Consider the following 21,120-nt stretch of genomic DNA (forward strand, 5'->3'; position numbering starts at 1 on the left):
ATAATCCAAAGACTATCTGGAGGTTGTAAAGACCTCATCAGACCTACTCCCATAATTTACATTTTAAGATAACACTGTCCTCAGGCAAGATACATCCTTGCAAAGACCAGGTCTACTCCCATAATCAACATTTTAAGATAACAGAAGGTTGAATCCAAAGACTGTCCTTAGGCAGGATACATTATTGTTATATAATCCTAAGGAATGTGGAGAAAAAAAAAAAGTTTGTCCTTTCTTCCTCCTTGAGAATTCCAGACCCCTCTCTCCTTGGGGACCCCTAGACTCCTTATCAACCTGCCTAGGAACCGACTCTCTCAGTGGTGGCGGTGGACGGTGGGGGTGGGGGAGTCCTGCAAGAGCAGTCGGACATGACTTAGCGACTGTACAAGGCTGCTGGACAGAGGAGACACGGGCTCCAAGGAGTGGTGGGGGAAATGCCCCAGCAGCAGAGTCCATGGTGGCTCGGGAGGGGCACACGAGCGGTGAGGGGGCTGGGCAGGGGCCCAGGTCTGGACTGAAGAAACTGAAGTAGGGAGAGAATGGGAAGAGAAGCAAGAAAAGGTAGGAGAAACCCATGTCTGTGAATGCTGAGCACCAGGCCTCATTCCCCCCACTTACTACTCCTGGAAGCAACCAGCCACCCTTTCAAGCCTCAACCTCCCACCTGTGAAACACAAGGGCCCCGCATGGCCCTGCTGGGGGCTAGGCACGGGGCCATGTATGGGGACGGGCCCAAGCCTCAACCTCCCACCTGTGAAACACAAGGGCTCCACATGGCCCTGCTGGGGGCTAGGCACGGGGCCATGTATGGTGACAGGCCCAAGCCTCAACCTCCCACCTGTGAAACACAAGGGCCCCGCATGGCCCTGCTGGGGGCTAGGCACAGGGCCATGTACGGGGACGGGCCCTAGGCAGTTACATCAAGTAGAAAGGACAAGCCAACCTGGGGATGCACTGATCCTCAGGTGGGCTCAGAGGAGCCAGAGAGGATTCCAAGGTCCGGACCTGCATCAAGACACCGTCCTCCCCATTTCCATCTATTCACGAAGGTCGCCAAAATCCTTCCCTGCACTTTGCTTTTATTTCCACTCTTGGGCCTCGTTCAGAGATCATCACGTTGTTAGACTGACATTCTAGAACGTACAGAAACCGTAGCAGAACAGAGTCGCTTTAGATCATTCGAGGAACAGTTCATTTCAAACACACTTGCTTTTGAAAAGCTTCCTTGGAATTGGCCGGGGCGGGGTGTGGGACAAGCAAGCAGTCTTCATGGCAGAACGCAATTTTTAAGGAAACGCAGCTTTATTTCTTTCAAGTACAAACAGTAACTCAGGCTTGGCGAACCAAATGTTGCCTGGTCAAGGGAACCTGCTTTCATGTATGGAGACAAATGATTGCTAGTTAGCACAATCACTCACGGGTGAAGAATGCTTCTGTGACGCACGAAAGTAACTTCTCATCTTACAGAGACATGTTGCTCCGCAGTCATTCCACTATTTGCTTAAGCAATCCCTTCTGCCCCGCCCGCCCACCCCAGACAGCGCCAAAACAAACTTCACCTCACTCCGCCGAGATCACAACACACATCAAATAAGTGAAACAAAAGTTCCACGCTGCCATAGGTGCTGGGTTGGTGAGAACAGCCTGTTTCAACCTGAGCATTCTCATCAAGAGAACTAAGTCTAAATGAATGAAATGTGTCTGTTCACAATGTCAGTATATGGACACCAACAGCGGTGAGCTTTTTTCATCTGAATTAATAAATTTCCAGGTTTAAATATGCAAAAACACATTTTTATTTGAGTACATTCATGAAGAGTAGAAGTTAGCTGGGTTTCTTAAGCTGCAATCATTAAGTATGTTCACACTAGTCAAGACTGTAATACAAGTTTTACGCAACAGGGGAGACTGGAAACACATTCAAACAACTTGAGAGCAAAACCCCTTTTTGCACCGAGCGTGGTCCTTCAGCCCGATCAGGCTGAAGGAATGGTGCAAAGATAACTGGTAATCCATTTGATGATTTATCCTGAAATCAGTTTCCTAGAGTAAGCATAAGGAGCTGCAGATCAGGACACAAAGGTGCCTGGCAGGCATTTCTGTCAAGAGTGCTAACCTGTCCCCTCCGTCAGACACTCTATCTAGGGACTGCAGAATTCTCAAGAGGGTCTTGGTCATCGTAAACATCTTGGCAAGCACCAGCATAAGCAGGCAGGAAGGCTGTGTCCAGGGGATGGACCTGGGGCCTCTCCCCTGTGCCAACAACCCTATGGGCGGAAGGCAAAGGGGAGAGTGCGCCCTGGCCCAGGCTGCCTCCCGGGACAGCAGTCTGACTACACACTTCCCTACAAACACTGGCAAGCGGTTGGGACACCAGGGCCCGGCAGAGGCCCAGACGAGGAGGCGCGGAGAGCTAGGAGCGGAACGGTGGGGAGACCCGTCTCTAGGCACCCCGGAAGCCGGGGCAATGACCACGGCTTCAGGCCGCTGGCTGGGTTTGGCCAAAGCAACGTGTCAAGCCGGGCTCCACTCTCCTTAGCCACTTCTGCTCAGTTGAAACGCCTCACCTGACAGAAACAATTTCTTCATGACTAACGTAATACTGTTTGCAGAAGTTATTTCTTTTCTCCCTAAGATGTTTTACAAATGCAGAGCAGTAAACACTCTCCTGAGAGCAAATACTAGCATGATCATGTAATCCTCACTCATGTTTTCCTGAGCATTTCCAATGGCCAGAACAGAGCAACTTTGAACTATGAAAAAGGAGGTGCACACCTTAAAACCCAACAGCAGTATTCCACTTCTCCCACTTAAAAGCCATTCAAACATGGGCACTTCCTGTGGGACTTGTTCAAAGTCGAGCCCCTCCCCTGGAGGAAGTCTTTCTTCCTACTTCTCCGATGGGTCTAAGAAGTCCGGTGAAACCCAGCTGTGACATCACTTACAGTCTTCAAATAATGGGGCCTGCTGGGGGAACCAGTTTCCTTTGGAATGGGAACCAAGCCTGCTGAGACCTCACACCCCCTCAGCTCTCTCGGGCCCCATCCTCCCCCCAGAGCCCCAGGTTCTTATGTGTCCCTCCACAGACCCGAGCAGAGAGCCACCCCACCTTCCACCACACTAGGGTCACTGGAGAAATCCAAAGCTCGTGAAGAAAGACGGAGTCTATCTGCTCATGACCTGAGAATGTTTCAGAAAAGAGAATACTCCAGAGAAGAGGCAAAGGCAAAGCCCTAGCGTCTGCGCTACGGAAGCAGACGTCGGTGTGCGGGAAAGAGCGCCCCAACTCTGTGAGAGGAGCCTGAGTCCCCCGTCCACTGCGCTCACCAACTCCCCACCTCGCTTTACTTTTTTCCAAAGGATGAGTCAGTTTTCCATTTTTATAGAAGCTGCTGTTGTTCAGTAGCTAAGTCGTGTCCACCTCTTTGCCACGCCACGGACTGCAGTACACCAGGTTCCTCTGTCCTCCACTATCTCCCAGAGTTTGCTCAAATTCATGTCCACTGAGTTAGTGAGGCTATCAAACTATCTCTTCAGCCCCCTTTTCCTTTTGCCTTCAATCTTTCTCAACATCAGGGTCTTCTCTTAACGAGCTGCCTCTTTGCATTGGGTGGCCAAAGTATTGGAGCCTCAGCTTCAGCATCAGTCTTTCCAATGAATATTCAGGGTTGATTTCCTTTAGGACTGACGGATCTCCTTGCTATCCAAGGGACTTCAAGAGTCTTCTCCCTCACCACAATTCAAAAGCACCAGTTCTCCGGTGCTCAGCCTTATTTCTGGCCCGACTCTCACATCTGTACGTGACTACTGGAAAACCACCGCTTTGACTCTGGTCCGCAATACTATGTGAAGAGGGGTGAAGGCAGGACTCCGAGCGCTGCGCTGCCTTGATGGTAACTTTGGTATTCACCACTGAAGAGTGGAAGGAGACGTGCCATACAAGCTTCAGGGCTGTCATTTCCAAGTTTTCCCCACAGATGACTATGTAACCGCGTGCTCTTTAAAGCAAGTGTATGGGTGTTGGAAGGTGAGGTGGGGCTACGGGTGATCATCAGATCTGTGATCTCTGTTCCACGCTCCAGGTGGATGAAATGAGAAAAGTCATTTCCCCTCACCGTGGCCCAAAGCCTCCTGAGGTTCCTGAGCAATGGAGTCCAGCTTTGAACCTAGTCCCATTTCTTAAAAGGACCAAGCAGCGCTCACCCACAGAAATCAACGTGAGATGGATGTGGGGCGTGAAGATCTTGTTCTTTCACCCGATTTCCTCAGAGTCTCGGCATGGATATTACCTAAATGCACCCTTGGAACCAACTCAATTCTCTAAAACCCTGACTTTGCAGCATTCGGAGGTCCGTTGTCAGGCTCTAGGGTGATAGGATTTGGGAGAGCAGCGTCCCCCCTGTACTTTGAATCATTCTCAGCTCTGCCAGCAACCTTTTTCCTACCTGAAAAATGGGTTAATATCAAAATTAACAAGAAGAAGGAATCCCTCATATTCCCAGGCAGAGCCTCCCACTCAGGTTCCAGCTCTTAAATTCATCTTCTAACTATTAATACTTTCCTGTGGGTCTGTGAATGAAACAACCCCCCCCACCCCCGAATCCTCTGTCACACAATGGGGAACTCCTGAATTCTTCCCAACACTTGTTCCCTCGACTTCCTCCCTAACGTTTGTGACAATTACATTAAAACACTGCCCCTGCTGAATCACAGCCATCGTCTAGTCTGCAGGAACGAGAAGGTGGGGAACGGAGCTGGCAGCCTGAAGACTCGCTGTGTTACTGGCCCACTGTATTTTACTCCAAGCCACTGTCCACATCTTTAAAATTAGGGAATTACAAATACAGTTCTGGATGCCTACCTCCGGCTGAAAAGTCAGAAGACCTGCGCCAACACCGGGCTTATTCCTGCCTGACGCTCAGGGCTCTGCAACTGCCCTGCAGACGCGCGTCCCTCGGTACAGAGCCTTCCTGCCCAGAGCGCTGCGCTCACTCACGCTATCTGCATGGCTCCCCGGGCCTGCACGTCTGCAAACCCTCATCTAGCGCAATTCCTTCCTTTTCAACAGAAAGTTAGCCTGCCTGAGGCTACATGTCAAGATAGAGACAGAGGAGGAAGGAGAGTCAGGGTCAGGGGTCTTTCTCTCTGATCTGGCACCCTGCTTCTTCAGAGAACCCCGACTCCTCTCAGCACTTCTTCCACCAACTGCTTACATTTTTTAAAGTGGACTGTGTTAACATTTTCCACATTCCCTTTTATCCATTCTTTTTTTGCATGTTTGATTTCCTTAGAGATGACAACTTTGTATCAGTGATTTCATTTGCAGATGATCTCCAAATGCCAAGAAACAACGAATTAGCAATCAGACAAAACTGAAGCACCAACTTCTGCACAGCTTGGTAGACACAGGACCAGAGAGAATCCCAGAAATCAAACGACAGCCTAACAACTAGCTATACAGACAGGAAACGGGGCCGAGAACGACACTCCTGGGCTGAGGGTTCCTGGGTAGCACGGCCAGGGTTCGGTCTGCCAGCCTGGCGCCTTCCACTGCACCATGGCACCGCTACGCAGTCATGGCGGTGGCAGGTGACCCGGGGCCAGCCTGTTCCACAGAAACAAAGACTACGGAACTTTGTGCAGCTCAGACATGGCCAATCCTGGCTCTGACAAGAACTAGGGTTTAAAGTGTGTCACAAACCATCAATCTATAGAACTGCATTTGCACTGCAGACACATTCTCTTTAGAACTGGTGTTGGCGGAGAGCATGAACGTCACAGGACTTGGTGGTCTCTACAACACGGGCTATTATAAACGCTGAGCCCGCGTGAGAAAAGTTGCTGTAACAACATCATAGCACCTTTGCTTCAATTTCAAAAGAGAAAAAGGCAATGGTAAAAAGCTTTAATCACAGACTGTGTTTTTATAGGCAACCAATTAGCAGATTAATGAGCCACTTAAATTTCTTTACTCAAAATCAATATTCAAGAAAGATGAACCCCAGATGCAGCCTCTCACACTGACCCACAAACTAAGGACAAATGGACCAGCGGTGCACGCCGCCAGCCTGCTGTGCTGTGTGTCAACAGAACGAGCCCCGCCCCGAGCCCTGGCCCCCGCAAACAGATACATGATTGTGCACTGCGCGATGATACCATGAGGTGAGAACTTTGGTTCATGCAGTCGGCTACCACAGAGGCTGCACCCCAAACCCGCAGCCCCGGCACCCGAAGTCAGCGGGCGGAGCGGCTCACGGTGTCAGCCGTGCTCCTTCCACAACACCAGGTGGATGCTGTGGTCGGGCATGCTGGTGGCGAAGACCAAGCCCGTGTCGTTGTGCCCATCCAGTCCGTTCAGCCAGGATGCTTCGCCTGCCAGGAAGCTGGAGCCCCTCTTGGATTTCCTGTACTCGGGGAGAGGCCAGCGGCTAATCAGGCTCTCTGTCCGCAAGTCCAGGATATACAGGTAGCGGTTGTCAAACAGCAGGGCAAAGATGTCTCCAAAGCCAAGCAAGGCCAGGTTTGCTATCTCAGGAGTCTTGATGACCCTGCAAGGATGAGAGTTAAGAGACGTGAACCAGGCATGAAGGCCACTGTGCATCTGTTATGCTGCTGTAATCTTTTCTGGAGACATTTAAGACCAATACAGGGAATCTCCTGGTGGTCCAGTGGTGAGGGCTCCGCGATGCCACTGCAGGGGGCGCAGGTTCGATACTCAGTCGGGGAAGTGAGATCCTCCATCCTGTGAGCAGTGCAGTCAAAGAAAAAAACGATACAAAATTCAAGCAAATTTAAAACTAAATGAACTTTCTTATAAAAAGGAAAATATGAAGACATAAAACTCACCCTACTTTGGAAAAACGGTGTGGGAAAAAACCCTTTGGAAAAAAGGTGTGGGAAAAAAACCCTTCATAATAACATAACACAGGCATATAAGGAAACAAACATTTATAAAAGCATAAAATGCCCATCTAAGCTGGAAAGGATCTTTCAGATTATCTCATTTAATATTTTCATTTCTAAGATGTGAAAACTGAAGTACAGCCAGGGTAAATACTCTGGCTAAGGCTTTACAACTAGCTAGTTACTAGTCAGAAGGAGAGTCTAACATTCCATTCTTACCGTTGGGTAAAAACTGCTATACATCATCCCCATCCCTTGCTTCCTGAACCCCTCAGATATCAGAATCTGAGGATGCTCGCGTCCCTTGGATAGAACGGCACAGTACGGCTAGCCCTCCACGGCCGTGGATGCAGAGCACACAGATGTGGAGGACAGACTGCACTGGCCGAGGGGAACCCCCCAAGCCCAGAAAGAAGGCAGAAAATCAAGTGATTTGGTGCTGCTCTGCTCTGCAGGCAGCAAACACAGGTTCCGCTCAAAACAGTCAGAGGCTGAAAATATAAAGTTTCCCAAATAATTCAGAAACGTTTAATAATAATAGATTCATAGTAAGTTAGAGAAAACTGGGAGAGCAGGGAGGACAGCTTTAACCTTCTCAGGCTGGCAGTTCATAAAACACTGATGACAAAGGCACAAGCGGGGAGAGACCGTGCTGAAGAGGCACACGAATGAGAACAGCAGCTCTCAGTCTCTGCACGCTCAGTAAGGTGACATGCCAGCGTTCTCTTCAGAAGCGCTGGGAAAAGAGCGACAAGACAGAGCTGTGCAAACTGCTGCGCCCGTCCGCCTGAGGCCAGGTGACATCCCGTCTGCTCTACATCTAAACAAGGACACCCGCAACGAGTGTGCGCGCAGACGTTAACCAGAGGAAACGGAGAGAATCACCACAGTCATCACCTTTCGATAGTGAAGGATCCATGAGAGGCCCCGCACGACGGGCTCCAGCAGGGAGGTCGAAGGGAAAGAGCGTACACAGAATCGGACTCCAGTCTGGGACCAGGGAGGGAGGGGGACTCAGCATGAAGACAAAGTCCCGTTCCTCACACTCCTCAGGCCCAAAACGAAACTTCGCAGCCAAACCGGCTTCTCTGTGTTTCCTTGCTTGCTCCTTCACCCAGACACTCAAGACAGGAAATGCGGCAGTCATCCAACTCTAAACCCACAGATCCAACCACCAAGGTCTACTGGTTTTACCTCCTAAATTTTCCTCTGAGTTATTCACTGCGACCTCAACTGCCACAGCTCTGATCTAGGACATCACCTGTTCCTGCACTACCGCCCAGGGTTTTCAGCTGGTCTCCCCACTCTGCTTTTGGACACTGTCAATCATTTAACCTCACACTTAAATTTACACCTATTACCACCTGATTCGAACTTTCAACCCCTTTCCTGGCTCCCACTGTCCTCCCATCTGCCACGCTGGCCTTTCAGTCACGCAGGTGTACCGGGCTCCGGTGGGTCCTGGGCCTTTCAGCAGGCTGCACGCTCGGTCTACCGTGATCCTCACGGCACACTCACACCCCTAGCACTTAGCTAGATGCATCTCCTCACCCTTAACGGCTTGGCCTGACCCTCCTCCTCAAAGAAGCTTTCCTTTACTTCTCAAACTAGGCAGAGTCTCAGAGTACCCCATTCCATGTTGCTCTTCTCCCAACCATTAAAACATCTGCATGTAGTCAGCTGTTTATTGCTTTTTGGAACTTTCTGAAAATTAAAAAAAATTTTCCATCCTCGGTTGAATCTGTGGGTGCAAAACCCATGGCCAACTGTACTTGAATTTCTTACTTTGCAAAGAATCAAGTTCTTTCAAAAGTTCCTGTTTGTATATCCAAATAGCAAAAACTAACAGAACTTTCGTCTGGAATCTGGACTCCACCTGCCATTCTTACAGGAGAAAAGCAGGTGCAGGATTCAATGAAACCTTTATAGACTCCAAGCATGAGAAAGATTACAACACCTATCTTCCACCCTGCCTCAGCACCCCTCTCTTCCAAACTTTAATTCAAACAAAAATATTAGTAAACTACCAAAGACCTGACTTCCCCATGGTGACTACAGTCGTCTCTGGGGGGACCTGGCTGCAGAGCCCTCTCAGATACCAAATGCATGGGGGCTCAAGTCCTTTGTGCAGAAAGGTGCAGTATCTGCATATAACCTACACATCCGCCCATGTATTTCAATTCACCTCTAGATTGCTTGTACCTAATACAATGTAAATACTATGAAAATAGTTGCTGATGCATGGCAAATTCAAAACTTTGCTCTTTGGAACTTTTTGAAAATTAAAAAAATTTTCCATCCTCAGTTGGTTGAATCTGTGGGTGCAAAACCCATGGCCAACTGTACTTGAATTTCTTACTTTGCAAAGAATCAAGTTCTTTCAAAAGTTCCTTCTCTCTGGCTTGCTGCTACCTTGGGCATATGTCTACTGGATGATCCAGCCATGGACGGATGCACGGATGGAGGTGGGGTGGGTGCTGGGCTAGGGTGAGTTGTGGGATGTTCGGCCAGGCCCCTAACCTCTCTCAGCTTCAGTTCCCCAACCTGTAAAATGAAGAGCTTGGACCAATGTTTTCTAGGATCTGTTCCGTCAGGGTGCAATTATCAATTATTTCTAGAAATTATTCTGATAGCTTGGAAATCTAACTGGTTAGAAAAAAAAAAAAAAAGTAGCAGTGTATGTCTGACTCCAGGAAGAGAGTGATGAGGCTGTAACTTTACGACCAAAGATGGGCTGTCAGCTGCTGGCCGGCAGGATCAGATCCCATTCGAGTTGACCTCTAAACAGTTACACGTAAAAACAATGAAGATAAAGTGTTCAATTTTTGTCTCCAGGCAGTCCTTTCTGAAGCACACTGAGTGAGTGAGTGAGTGAAGTCGCTCAGTTGTGTCCGACTCTTTGCAACCCCATGTACTACAGCCTATCAGGCTCCTTTGTCCATGGGATTTTCCAGGCAAGAGTGCTGGAGTGGATTGCCATTTCCTTTTCCAGGGGATCTTCCAGACTCAGGAATCAAACTCGGGTCTCCCGCATTGCAGGCAGACGCTTTACCATCTGAGCCACCAGGGAAGCACGATATGGAACACTAATTCTGTGAGCTGTCAATAGGCACGCCTCCAAGCAAGGGCACCATGCCAATGTGTGGGAGGTACAGTAGGTTAAACAAATTAAAACAGGTTTCTTTACATAGGACTTCTCAGAAGTATTAATAACACAGACTGTCAGGTCCTGAGCTAGATCCCCATTCAGTTCAGTTGCTCAGTTGTGTCCAACTCTTTGCGACCCCATGAACTGCAGCACGCCAGGCCTCCCTGTCCATCATCAACTCCCAGAGCTTGCTCAAACTCATGTCCATTGAGTCAGTGATGCCATCCAACCATCTCATCCTCTGTCATCCCCTTCTCCTCCTGCCTTCAATCTTTCCCAGCAGCAGGGTCTTTTCAAATGAGTCAGCTCTTTCTATCGTGTTGCCAAAGTACTGGAGCTTGAGCTTCAGCATCAGTCCTTCCAATGAATATTCAGGACTGATTTCATTTAGGACTGATCCTCATTAGAGGCAATTAATTTAATCTCTACAGGTGAGACAACTGAGGCACAGAGAGGTTAAGAAACTTACAGAACTAGGTCTTAAAGCAAGGTTTATTTATCACCAAAGTCAGTTCTCTTCATCACCACACAGCACTGGCTTCCCCCAGCCTCCAATATGCTACCATACACTGCCGTCTCCAGAGGGGTCTATGCAGTGAATCACAAAACTGTCCACAGGCCTCTATTTCGGTGAAGAGAAAGCCCGCAGGCTGTAACATTCTCTAAGTACCTCTGTCTTTCTACTAGTCAAAAGAAGGTCACTTGATTCCTTAATGCACAGTTTCAAATGACCAGGAAGTAGAACTTAAAATATTACAACTAGAGGAAATCTGAAAGATCTTTTCATCCAAACTCTTCCATTTTCCAGAAAAACTGGCAGGAGAATCCAGACATTGTGAAAGGGGAAGTTAACTCAGAGTTAAGAAGTGGGATTGGGCTTGTCTGGTGGTGCAGTGGCAAAGAATCCACCTGCCAATGCAGAAGACTCAAGAGACACGGGTTTGATCCTTGGGTGGGGAAGATCCCTTGGAGGAGGAAATGACAACCCACTTCAGTATTCCTGCCTGGAGAATTCCATGGACAGAGGAGCCTGGTGGGCTACGTACGGTCCATGGGTCTCAAAGAGTCAGATGTGACTAAGCACACAGCACATAAGAGGAATTAGAAGCTAGAGTCTCTACGTTCTAACATATACCTCTTTCTAATTTAATTACTGCCTGTAAAATATTTTTGTTTGAGATTTTCAGCACAGATGATGTGAGTAAACATTTCCCCAAAGCAAGTTATTAACTAGTTTACCCAAATACTGTTTTGTCTTTATTAATAAACTGCAACAGACTATTAACAGTAAAGGCCCAAGGAAATATTACCTGAGAATATCATAACTGGCAAAGTCCCACTGGTAGAGGCCCAGTGCCGAACTACAGACAATGTATTTGCCATCAAAATGAAGTCTTGGCTGCAGGCAGATACTTCTATCCTCAGAGACAGACAGCGTCTTTAAGCACTTACAGTTAATTTCTCTCCCAATTGGCCAAATCTACAGATAAAAGAAAGTTAGGAAAGATGATAGATCGCATCACCAGAGAAAAACCCGTTTTTAAACAATGTGGCTTGTGTCTGCTTAAGTCAGAAACAAAGTGAAGTGAACTGGAGACACCACAGGCTTCACAGCTGAGGCAGGGGCTCAAATTCTTATTTGGCACCTATGTGTTGTGTAATCTTGTGTAAAATATCCAACCTCTTCTGAACCCAAGTTCCTGCAATGAAGACAGTGCCTACCATATGGAACATTTTAGAAGATGAAATAAAAATATATGCCGGAGTGCTCTGCAAACTTTTTGCAAATTGCTTTTATTATTATACAAATAGATGTTTATGTTTTCATACTTCATATCTAAGAATGGAGGAGGGCAGGAGATACATGTCTTAAGAAAATGGTAAGAATGCACTGAAGATATATTTCTGTGGATTTTTCCCCCTTCATTTATAAATCAGAGTTAGAAACTGCCTAGAGCACAAAGAAAATGAATTAATTCTCTTTCCAATGGGTTTAAGAGGGCTTAGACTAAAGACATTCCTGCCTCCCTTGAAATATTTCCCTGTACCACACTCTTTCATGAAGCAAATTAATCAAGGGAAAAAAACCTCACCTTGATCTCATATTTGTCTGCACTTAAGAGGATGTAGTCTCCAGGGCTGTGCAAGAGAGACTTGACTTTGCACTTCTGCAAGACCACCTAGAAATAATACATATCCATGTTATAGAAAGACGCTTTTAGTACTATATACATCCCTTTTAAGTGAAATATGAAAAAGAGCTTCAAATGATATGGTATGTGGGTAATCTATAACTCTATGTTAACTATAACTCAAGTTAACCTTTACTAAGAGTTTTATTATAACTAGATTCTCTAGGCTACCAGCAGGATCCAAAAGTGTCTAATATTGGCAGCATTTACTCTTAGCTTTGGTCTGGAAGCAGACATTGGACTGATTTTTAAAATCAGAAAATGTGACGTCATAAAATGATAAGGAATAGGAAATTAAAAAATCCATACACATAATAGGTACAAATGACCTGTTTTCGTAAGTACGTACGTCATAAAGAGAAAAGACATTCTACTTGCGACCAGAATCTGTCTTATGCTGACTCTGCAACCTTGGGCAGGACCATCTAAATTCTTCATCTCTGTTTCCTCATCTTTAAAAACAGAGGTTGGGGGCACCTATTATCTCAGATAATCTCACTGAAAATGAAATAAAACAATGAAAATGAATGTAATAGAAGCTAAAATCCCATGAGCACTTGGGATAATCTATAAACACCAGGTTCTGGTTATTTTAGCATTAAATCAGCATAAAGTGAGAAGGGAGGCCAGGCTCACTCACTCAGAAGCCTGGGCTGCAGATACAAATGAAATCTGCGGGGAGCTGTCCCATCACCTCATTTAATGTTCACAAGAACACTCAGATGATGAAACTCAGGCCCTGAAGGGAACAGTCACTTGTGTAGACATTACAGTCAGGTCCTAGCTCCAAATCCACTGTTTTTTAACTAACACTAAATTGTCTTATGTGACTTTTCTATTTAAAACTGAATGTGCCCAGTACAGATGTGTCTTTCCAGTTTTTGTCTTAACTGTGGTAAAACACACAGAACATAAAATGCAGAATCGTAACCATTTTCCAGTGTGCAGTTCAGCGGTGTTACTGGTCTTCTCACACAGTCGCCCGCCCCACCCAATCTAAAAGCCACTGGTCACCTTTCTCCTTGGTCCCCGTAAGCTCAGCTGGCTTTGCCTCAAAGACACGGCCTCCGCATGTGTCCTTCTCTGTCCTTGGCGCCATCCAAGTCCAAGCCAGGGGTCTCTTTTGCTTTTGCTGCAAAAGCCTAACTGGCCACCGAGCACCCGCTTGTGCCCCATTTGTGCCCCACTCGAATTCGTTCTTTCACTCAGCAGTTATTTTCTTAAAACATGAATCACACCAGACTCTTGCTCAGAACTCCTCGATGGCTTGCTACTACACTTAGAATCATACAGAATCCTTGATAAGGTCTGGTAAAGCACACCGGACGGCTCCCGCTCCCACACCTCCCCCAACTGCAGCTCGGCTCCGCTGGTCTTCCAGGGCATCAGGTTATCAAAAGCTCTGGGTTCTTTCCCACCGCAGGGCCTGTGCACACACCGCGCCCTCTGAAACACTCCTCTACTCTGTACACAGCTACCTCCAATTTATTCTTCATATTTGGCCCCTTTTCTAAAAGCTTTCCCTCAATCAAACTGAATCAGACAACCTCTTAGACTTTCTCAGAGACCACCACACTCCTCCATAAGCACGTAATGCAATTTGAGATTATGTATTTATTTGTGAAATTACTGATTAATAACTATTTCCCCTACTAGACTAACACTCGTGTTAGGCCTGGGTCTACTTTGCTCACTCATATATACTCAGCCCCTCACAGAACAGCACGGTAGGCTCAAGAAGTGTTTCTCCATGGCATTTCCATTAACATGGCTTTTGATATTCACAGCAATTCTTTTCTCTAAAACTAGAAAATACCACAATATTCTTTGAAAGATGCTGTAAATTTTTGTTTCACTTCTTGCAAGATTTTCTCTTAGCATAATGTCCTTGAGGTCCATCCATGTTATCATAAATCGTAAGATTTCATTTTTTTATGGCTGAATAATATTTCAATATACATATACATCCATCCATCAATGAACAACTCTGGTTGTTTCTGTATCTTGACTATTACAGATAATACTGCAATGAACATGCGGATGCATGCATCTTTCTGAGTTTTCCAATTTCTTTGGATAGATACCCAGAAGGGGAATTGCTGGATCATGTGGAAATTCTATTTCTCATTTTTTGAGGAACCTCCAAACTGTTTTTCACAGTAGCCGCACCAATCTACATTCCCCAAAAGTGAATAAAGTTCCTTTTTTCTCCACAACCTCACCAACAATGTGCTATTTCTTGTCTTTTTGGTAATAGCCATTCCAACTGGTATGAGGTGATGTCTCATTTTGGTTCCGATTCACATTTGCATTATCCTGATGATTATGTTGAACATCTTTTCATTTACTTGTTAGTCGCTGTTTTCATTTATCTATACCTCTTCTTTGGGAAAATGTCTGTTCAGATCTTCTGCCCATTTTTTAATTAGACTGTTTGGTTTTTTGCTCTTAAGTTGTATGATTTATCTATTCTGGATATTAGCCCACGACCTATGATTTGTAAATATTTTCTCCCATTCAGTAGACTGCCTCTTAATTTTGTTGATGGCTTCCTTTGCTGTGCAGCTTTTTAGTATAATGCAATCCCACTTTATTCTTGCTTTTGTTGCCAGATTCAAAAAATCACTGCCAAAACCTATGTCAAGATGTTCACTATGTTTTCTAGGAGTTTTATGATTTCAGGTGTGTTAAGTCTTTAATCAATTTTGAGTTAATTTTTATGTACGGTTTAAGACAGTGCTTCAGTTTCATTCTTTTGATGTGGCTGTTCAGTTTTCCCAGCAAAATTCATGGAAGAGACTGTCCATTCTCCATCATATATTCTTGGCTCCTGTGTCGTAAATGAATTGACCATGGACACAAGGGTTTACTTCTGGGCCCTCAATTCAGTCCCACTGACCTAAGCGTCTGTGCTGCTAACATCACGTTGCTTTAATTACTGTGTCTTTGTCACAGAGTTTGAGAGCATGATGCCTGCAGCTTTGTGCCCTTTCAAGGGTTGTTTTTTTTTCATGGTTCCATATGAATTTTAGGATTATTTGTCTTATTTCCTTGAAACATACCATTGGAATTTTGATGCAGACTGCACTGAATCTATAGGTTGCTTTGGAAAGTATGGACATTTGACTGTTCAAATCTGTGAGCATGAAACAACTCTCCATTTATTTGTCTACTTCAATTTCCTTCATTAATGTCTCACAGTTTTCAATACACAGGTCTTTCTGTTATACACTGACTAAATTTATTCCCAGGGCATTTCATTCTTTTTGACGCAACTGTACATGGGACTGTTTTTTCTTTACTTCTTTTTCTGATAGTTCTTTATCAGTGTACAGAAATGCAACAGATCTTGTATATAGATTTTATATCTTGCAATTTTACATGTTTTAGTTCTAACAGATTTCTGATGCTGTCACCAAAATATTATCATCCATTCGCAAATCCTGAGAGTTTTACCTCTTCCTTTCCAACATGGATGCCTTTTTTTCTTCTGCTTTGGCTACAACCTCCAATTATACGTTGAATAAAAGTGGCTAGAGACCAGCACAATGGTGTTTTAAAGAGACTGCACATTTCCCTCTGTTCCACTTCCAGCAAGAGCTTTCTTTTTCAAAATGAAAACTGCTTTTCTGATTTAAAAAGAAACGTGCTTATCCTAAAGGGAAAAAAGTACTCACAACTTCACAAGAAATAATCACCTTCAACACTTCGGTGCAAAAGCACATTCAGAAACTATCATCATACTCTAGGTAGCTTTTGCTATAACCTGTTTTACTCACTCCCTCTATCCACCTAGTATGTTGTGAGCATCCTCCCATGTCCATAGCCATTCATTCACTAATTTACTGAGCGTCTTTCACATGCTGGTCACTGCTGTACACCATCATGCCTTGGGGTTGCATCTATTCCATCTTATGACTCATCTACACTTATGAGTCACTGTCTACCGTCCTCCAACCCGCCCCCAGCTTCCCCACCCTCGGCAAGAGTGATGTCAGCATCAGAAGTCTTCTCACCTTGGTGACCCACTCTGTGTGCCCGGTGAGTGTGTTCAGGCACGTCCCAGCAGATAAAGCCCACACTTTGACAGTGAAGTCTGCAGAGCCACTCACCAAGATGTCCAGTTCGTCGTTGTAGTCGACACTGAACACTAGTGCACACAACACACACAGTTAAACACGCCTCTGCCTGAGGGTCTCGTATGACAGAGTTCAATTACACTTATTCTTCCCAGTGCCCAAGCGTGTGGTTTCTTAACCAGAACTACTGTAAGAAGGGTGCTTTCTCAACTAGCAATTTTTTGCTAAAAAAAATACCCATCGCAAAATTCTTAGTATTATAGCTTATTATCCTAAGGATGGAAAGTCCCTGGAATATACAATCTCTCATATTTGTACTAGCTTCAGAGTCAGAGACAAACAAGTGTAGGAGATACAGGCATTTCTTCTCAGGACTGAGAAGAAAAACAGGTGGACCTACTGAGATTTGTACTATTTACTGCGTAAGATAAAATGTCAAGCGTACTCATACTCAAGAAAAGCCAGGGTAATGAGAAACACAAAGCGAAGATCTTAAGTTCAGACTGAGCCATTCTCTCAACTGTCTGACTTCTTCAGACCTATATCCCTGGCACCTAAACAGTGCCTGAGTATAACAAGTACTTGTGTTCAAATGCCCGTCAAGCTCTGAAGGGACACCAGGGGCGCAGAGATGAAGACACTGCTCTTTTCTTTAAGGAACTCTGACTAAGTGAGGGATAGAGAAGGAAGTCCAAAAAAAAAGTAAATGTTTACCTCTTGCTAGGGAAACACCAAGGAGAATGACTAACTCTGCCCAGGGGGATCAGGGAGGACTTCAGGGAAGAGGCGATATTGGAGGTGGGCCCTGAAGGATGAGCAGAGTTTATCAAGAAAAGAAAGAGAATACTGCAGGTAGAGGGAGCAGCAAAGGCGCGGAGTTAGGAAAAGCCACAGCAATGTCTTGGGAACAGTAAGGAGGAAATTTTTTAGAACAGGGCTCTCTAAGCTAACCAGGTGTAAACTCACCTGGAACAGGTGCAATCCTTGACAATGTGGAATACTGCACTCAGTTTGCTACATAAGCTCCATATTAAATCATGTATCTTCAAATATTAATTACCACAAACAAGTGGTAGCAGACTGAAGAAAAATGTACAGGATGACAAACAAAATGGGGGGGGGGGCAGATTTGGTGGGGTTTATTGTTGTTGTTTTTTTGCCATAAAACAGCTAAATTTAAAGAATTACCATGCAAGGAATTCAGGACCTAAGGGTGAATAAGACAGGTGGGATCCCTGCCGTTCCAGCGCTGACAGGCTGGTGGGGAACCAGTTACCAGACTCACTTGGATGACAGGTGTTACACAGGTTACTGGAAGCCTACAGCAGAGAGACTCAACCTGTTCAGGGTGTCCAGGAAGGCGCTCATAAATGATGCTCAAGAGCACAGACTGTGACTCTCAGAGGCTAATGCAGTGGGTAATGGGGGCGGGGGAGGAGAAGGGAACTAGACCACGTGATTGCTGCACAAAGCTCCAGGATACGACTCGGCAGAGGAGATGCTCTGGTCACAAGGTTTCATTCAGGTGGCCAGTTTACAGACTAAGGCTGCTGCAACCTCATCAGGAAACACGCGGGGACCTCCTTTTCATCTGGTCTCTCAGCAGTCAGATTATCATCAACCAAGCTCCAACTGGATGTAATCTGTGTAGTCACTACTAAGGATTTCCAGTCCTAACTCTACAAATAAAGGGGACTGAATTTACATTTACTCAATTTGGAGGTATGGAATTTGACCAAAACAAAGGGGGCCGACTGTGCAAACAGGAAATAAATGAAACAGGAGAAAAGAACTGCCTCTCCTCGCCTAAGGGTACAAAGGCATTGCGAGTTAAAAAACGGGCCAAGGAAAAGCAAAGCTCGAGGTAAAACTGTAAGAATAACCTGAGTAAGGGATTAACTGTACTGACTGAAGAAGAAGTAGGGGGAATGACAGATTACATTAAAAAACAAAAACAAAAGAGGGACCACATTCTTGGCCCCTGGCCTTAAGCAACGAAGTTAGAGTAACTGGAAAGCCTTGAAGAAAGGCGACCCACCCGCCCCCGTGTGCCCCCGGAAGTGCTGGGTCCTGGCTCCGGAGCTCCACTCCCAGCAGGCCACAGTGTTGTCAAAGGAGCCTGTCACAAGCTTCTGCTCATCAAACTTCACCGCAGCACAAGTGTGGGTCTGGATGCCATAAACACACTGCCCTGTGCTCACATCCCACAGCTTTGCAGACAAGTCGTCTGACCCTTCAAGAGAAAAACAGGGAGGTTAATAAGAAGACAAACACTAAAGAAGTAACATCAGTCCCCAGAATCGCATCCTTAAAGGAGAACTTTAACCTCCTCCAGCACTCCCACGTTATAGCTAGGGAAAACCAAAGCAGAGAGAGAGGAACACAGCCTGTTCTGCATCTCCAAAACAGTGCTAGCAGCCCTGGGACGGACTCCAAGCCTTAGTCCTTTTCCCCAAACGCTCGAGGTTATAGAGCTGTGTTAAGACTGGCGCACCCCTCGGTGCGTCCCTTGTAAATTTCCCTACATCTCTGGCTATCATGAGCTCTCTGACTTAAGCTTAAAATGATGGGTATTACCTGTTACTGCATGTACACACTTGCCTGCCTGTCCATTATCCAACAACTCTGAACAAACAAACAACGCTGAAATAGTAAAGCTGTAGGCTGGAACATGTCCATTCTAAGGCAAGTCAAAGACAAGGCCCGATCACGGGTTAACTTCTATAAAGGCTAACTGCTAATTTCTTGAGCCATCCTGAAACGTGTGAAGGAGCTTCAAAGAAAACAAGACATAAACTATTCCCAGACGCTCATAACAATTCAGCAAAGAGCCTGTAAAGTCTCTTAAGATTATGCAAGATAAAACACAGGTTTCACTTCTGCCTCTGATGAAAACTGTGTAACAATTCACAACATTACTGCTTAGTAACCAAGTCATGCCTGACTCTTTGTGGCCCAATGGACTGTAGCCCACCAGGCTCCTCTGTCCATGGCATTTCCCAGGCAAGAATACTAGAGTGGGTTGCCATTTCCTCCTCCGGGGGACGTTCCAGACCCAGGGATTGAACCCATGTCTCCTGCGCTGCAGACAGATTCTTTACCACTGAGCCACTGGGGAAATCACATTTAAAATCGTAATGATTACTTCATGTTTCACAATTTACCTTTATAAAAATATTAAGAATTGACAAAGAGAAAGTCATTTTGAAGATACATAAATGTAATTGATGTAATAAGGACATGGTATCTTGGAAAAGCACCAACTGATCAGTTTTCAAAAAACTTAAATGACTAAATAAAGCCATGTACAATTCCACCTTTAAGGACTGATCAAGAGCCACTGTTTCAGCCAATGGAAAAATATCTATCAGTTATGAAAGAGCAGAAATTTCACCCTGGGAAATCCCTATGAGAGCATACTGAAATGAAGCCCCTATTTGTTGTCATTTTACTAATTAGGGATTCAGTTTCCTTTCTATAAAATGAAAGGTGAGACTTGGCTGGTGGCTCTCAATGGCATATGAGGCATCAGAATCCACTGGAGAGCTTTTATCAAGACATACAGGCTAGGCCTTATCTTCAGAGATTCTAACTCAGAACATCTGAGGCGGGAGCCAATAATCATGGAACTTGCCAGGCGAACTTATTAGCAACCACTGAGGACCAATGATCTAAGAATACTATCCGACAGAAAGATAAGACAAGCCACATACACAATGTAAATTGTTCTAATATTTACTTTAAAAAGTACAAAAAAGGGGAAATAATTTAATTTTTAACTCAGTATGCCAAAAAAACACATTATCAACTAATGTAATAAATATAGAAATTTATTAATGAAATAGTTTATATTCTAAATCTTCAAAATCCAGCAAGTACTTCCTGTTTCACATCTCAGTTGAGCTAGCCGTATCTCAGGTGCTCGTGATGGACAGCACAGGTCCAGATAACCTTTAAGGTCCTCTCAGATTTTTGGCAGAGTCAACATTCTGTGATTGTATTTCTAGGAAGCTAAAGCAGGAAAAGAAAACATGTTTGGTCCTAACTGAGCTTGGTTCTGATTTACCGCCAGTGTTTCACAGGGTCGCCTTCATTCATTCAACCCATATTTAGAGAACTTTTATGTCAGGCAGGGATCCTGCTCTTATGGTGCTTGGTCTTCCAAGGAAGACAGAAAGGCTAAACAAGCAGTAACAACTCTAAAGTGGTGGGCAGTACAAAGTCCACCGCAGATACGAGGAGCGGATGAAAGGAGAAAGCGCCCCAGGTGAAGTTCTGCTGGACTTACGGCTGTGCTCCTCAGCATCAAGGTGCTCCACAGACACGCCCTAGGAGAAGGCACGCCTGGCTCCACACTGTATCGACCCTAATGGGTGTTCACATATATTTGTTCACTCTGATTTGCTGTGAAGCCAGGCCTTGGTATAGGACTGTGTGAAGAAGGAGTTTCATGGGTTAAAAAATACCCAAACTTGGGACTTCCCTGGTCCAGTGGTTAAGACTCCGAGCTGCCAATGCCAGCGGCACGGGTTCAATCACTGGTCAGGGAACCAAGACCTCGCACGCCACATGGCTCCACCAAAAATAAATCAATAAGAATAAATACAAAATTAAAAAAAAATTTTCAATATTAACAAGTTGAAATCTAAAGGATGAATACAGTGATCAGCACTCTCTCCCCAATCAAAAAAATAAAACATCAACAGTCTATGCCAGAGCTCAGCCAAACTTTTTCTATAAAAGACTGGACAGTAAATAGATTAGTCTTCTTGAGCCACAGTCTCTGGGGCAATTGCTC

At 45.3% G+C, this 21,120-nt stretch overlaps 1 protein-coding gene across 4 annotated transcripts in view; it reads right to left on the reverse strand.

Moving 5' to 3' along the window:
• Window positions 1-1,283: 1,283 nt before the first annotated feature.
• FBXW2 (F-box and WD repeat domain containing 2) overlaps window positions 1,284-21,120 on the reverse strand; it is a 31,330-nt gene continuing 11,493 nt past the window's right edge. For 3 of the 4 annotated variants that reach the window (XM_027550663.1, XM_027550665.1, XM_027550662.1), the window contains 5 exons: window positions 18,361-18,555; window positions 16,260-16,393; window positions 12,145-12,231; window positions 11,362-11,531; window positions 1,284-6,548 (listed from right to left, as the gene is read on the reverse strand). In XM_027550663.1, the coding sequence (XP_027406464.1) occupies window positions 6,260-6,548; window positions 11,362-11,531; window positions 12,145-12,231; window positions 16,260-16,393; window positions 18,361-18,555 (875 nt within the window). In that variant the 3' untranslated portion in view covers window positions 1,284-6,259. Of the gene's footprint in view, window positions 6,743-11,361; window positions 11,532-12,144; window positions 12,232-16,259; window positions 16,394-18,360; window positions 18,556-21,120 lie in introns of all 4 variants that reach the window. The other variant, XM_027550664.1, reaches the window with a different exon arrangement.

The sequence above is a fragment of the Bos indicus x Bos taurus genome, chromosome 8, assembly GCF_003369695.1.
Source record: "Bos indicus x Bos taurus breed Angus x Brahman F1 hybrid chromosome 8, Bos_hybrid_MaternalHap_v2.0, whole genome shotgun sequence".
Lineage (NCBI taxonomy): Eukaryota > Metazoa > Chordata > Mammalia > Artiodactyla > Bovidae > Bos > Bos indicus x Bos taurus.